Source organism: Anarrhichthys ocellatus, unplaced genomic scaffold, assembly GCF_004355925.1.
Source record: "Anarrhichthys ocellatus isolate YVR2014 unplaced genomic scaffold, GSC_Weel_1.0 scaffold3, whole genome shotgun sequence".
Lineage (NCBI taxonomy): Eukaryota > Metazoa > Chordata > Actinopteri > Perciformes > Anarhichadidae > Anarrhichthys > Anarrhichthys ocellatus.
The window spans coordinates 363,922-366,668 of record NW_022280033.1 but is presented as its reverse complement, the minus strand read 5'-3'; the positions used below and the strand labels follow the sequence as shown (position 1 = coordinate 366,668).

General features: G+C 42.5%; 1 protein-coding gene across 2 annotated transcripts in view; it reads left to right on the top strand.

Moving 5' to 3' along the window:
- ugp2b (UDP-glucose pyrophosphorylase 2b) overlaps nucleotides 1-2,747 on the top strand; it is a 29,088-nt gene that overhangs the window by 13,627 nt on the left and 12,714 nt on the right. For both annotated transcript variants that reach the window (XM_031875104.1, XM_031875095.1), the window contains exon 4: nucleotides 836-1,021. In XM_031875104.1, coding sequence (XP_031730964.1) covers nucleotides 836-1,021 — 186 coding nt within the window. The remainder of the gene's footprint in view (nucleotides 1-835; nucleotides 1,022-2,747) is intronic.

Below are 2,747 nucleotides of genomic sequence, written 5' to 3'. Positions count from 1 at the left end.
AGAGATTGAGACCATAAACTCATGTTCACAATGTTTACTGAGGTAATTAATCAACAGAGAAGTAGAGTCATTTTCTCATAGACTTCTATACAACTAGAGGAGTCGCCCCCTGGTGGACACTAGAGAGAATGCAGGTTTAACACACTTCAACACTAGCATTGGCTTCACTCGGCAGAACCGGAGGTTGCCGTCTGGATGGAAATAGATGATCCGCTGTGAATCCAATGAGGCCAAATGAAACGTGGAGAAACACGACTGAGTGTGGCAGCAGTGTGATCTTCTGTTAGAAAACACATCCTGCTGCTGTTTCCCCTTTTCTCTTCATTTGAAGAGGACATTCCAGAGAATTTTAACGGAGCGTAGTGTCTCGGGGTTCACTAAATGTGAAACAGCTTTATTGTTTTTGGACGGACACATCCTCTCTCACATCGTATCCCTTCACTCCTTCCTATCCTGCTCTGTGGGAGAGACACTGAAACAGGTCGATATGTGACGTGCAGATACGCTGCTGTGTGAGCTGTAGTGTTGACCCAGTAATGTGGCTTCACACACACACACACACACACACACACACACACACACACGTGTTGTGCATTAAGTCGTCGTAATCAATTATCTGCAATATTTACACAAAAACGTGTCTTCACAGATCTTTATTTTACTAATTTGTTTGCAAAAAAATCAGTAAACTTCAAGAAATATGAACAAATGACCACAACAGGAAGTGCCGCTCACTTTGCAGGCAAGGACGCATTAGAGTAGAAATCATAAGAGCAGTAAAGCTGTTTTTCACTTTATTAAATGTGCTCCCCTCCCCCGTCTCTCTCTCCTCCAGATCCAGCCGTACGATAAGATCGCTGGCAGAGGTCTGCCGGACAATGTGGCCGACTGCCTGAACAAACTGGCGGTGGTGAAGCTGAACGGGGGCCTGGGCACCAGCATGGGGTGCAAGGGCCCCAAGAGCCTCATCAGCGTCCGCAACGAGAACACCTTCCTGGACCTCACGGTGCAGCAGATCGAGGTACGGAACACCTCACCATGCTTGATTTAAAGAATTTAAATAGGCCGTTCAGAGAGATCCAGAGCTGCATTATCAATAGTTCTTTATTGTGGTCCTTGCGTCATGTTAGCGTGACATTAGGGATAATATTGACGTATTATTTAATGTGTAAATAATAGGGTAACAGATTATGAGTCATGGATTCAGATCAGCAGAACAGAAAGGAGCAAATATAACTTTTAGAAACGACCCGACCACTTTTCTTTTTCCACGTGTTAGTGACGTAGAACGTGACACAGCAGGAAACAGAAATGTGTTTTCTTGCATTTAAAAATATAAGTACATGCGTATATTGGTGGTTGAAGACTTATTAAGAGTTCTAACCTACTTTTATGCATTTAGGAGAAATAATTGAATCCACAGAAATGTTGACCTAAATAGCAGAGAGCAGAGTTTCACAGGAAGTGAGGAGGGCAGCAGGTCACCCCAAAACTGTAAACTACTGATAAAAGACTGAGGTTTGAACTTCTTTGTTTGTTTTAAATGGACCATAAGTTACTAAATGAACATCATGCTGTACTGAAGAAGACTTGAAACTAGAGATTGAGACCATTAACTCATGTTTACAATATTTACTGAGGTAATAAATCAAGAGAGCAGTAGAGTCATTTTCTCATAGACTTCTATACAACCAGAGGAGTCGCCCCCTGGTGGACATTAGAGAGAATGCAGCTTTAAGACATGAAGCAGAGGTCGCCGCCTGGTTTTAATAACCAAAGACAGACAGGAGAACACCTCACTGGAGAAAACTCTCATTTAGTTTCGACGTAAGAACCAAACAAACTGTTTCTGGATCTTCACTGTAGAAGAATTGATGGATACGTTCAGGCAGAAGCACTTAAACTCTCACTTTCCTGTTGCGCGGTGTTCCTTTAGTTGGTTGTTTTTATATTTTACTGTCCTGTAACCTCAGACCATGAATCCATCCGGGGATAAAAGATTATTTTCTCTCACAACCAGAGCTGACGGACTTCTTTTTACAAATCAAATCACCGTCTTACTGTGGCACAGATTTGTCAGTCAGGTTTATTTCAGCCGGTTATCACACAGGCGTATATATGACATCAGGATGGGTGAGGCAGGGCAGCAGGAAGTGATGTGTTGCCCGATGCAATACTGGTCTGTGGACATGTTGATGTGGAGATGTTGTGCGTCTCTAAGAGGAATCTAATACATCAGCCCGAGCTAGAAAAGTAAAGAAAGGAAAACTAACACCCCCTCTCCTTTTCATACATATACAATTACAAACATATGTGAAGCTGCAGTGAATCATCCTCTCAGCTCAAGCTGCTATTATTTATGTATCCGAGGTTCCAGAGAGACTTGTAGTGTTTGGAAAAAGAGCTGTAGGTTCTTCTGAAAGGAGTTCAGTGTGATACCTGGAGGGGGGTGAAAGAGGATCTGTTGGCGAGCAGTGTGTGTGTAGAGAGAGTGTGTTTACGGGAGGGGGGTTGTGGTTATTTGTGCCTGATCGTACATCACAACATTTTTAAAGAATGCTCTGTGTCCATCAGCAATACCAGTAAACTCTTGATTTGTTTAAGTTTGTTAAATAAAGAAATAAATCACATGTTGAAGCAGCTTAAAGAGATTAAAGAAATGTGTCATGAATCTGTCAGACAGCTCGGTTGTGTAATTGAGTTTAAACCGTGTGTGTGTGTGTGTGTGTGTGTGTGTGTGTGTGTGT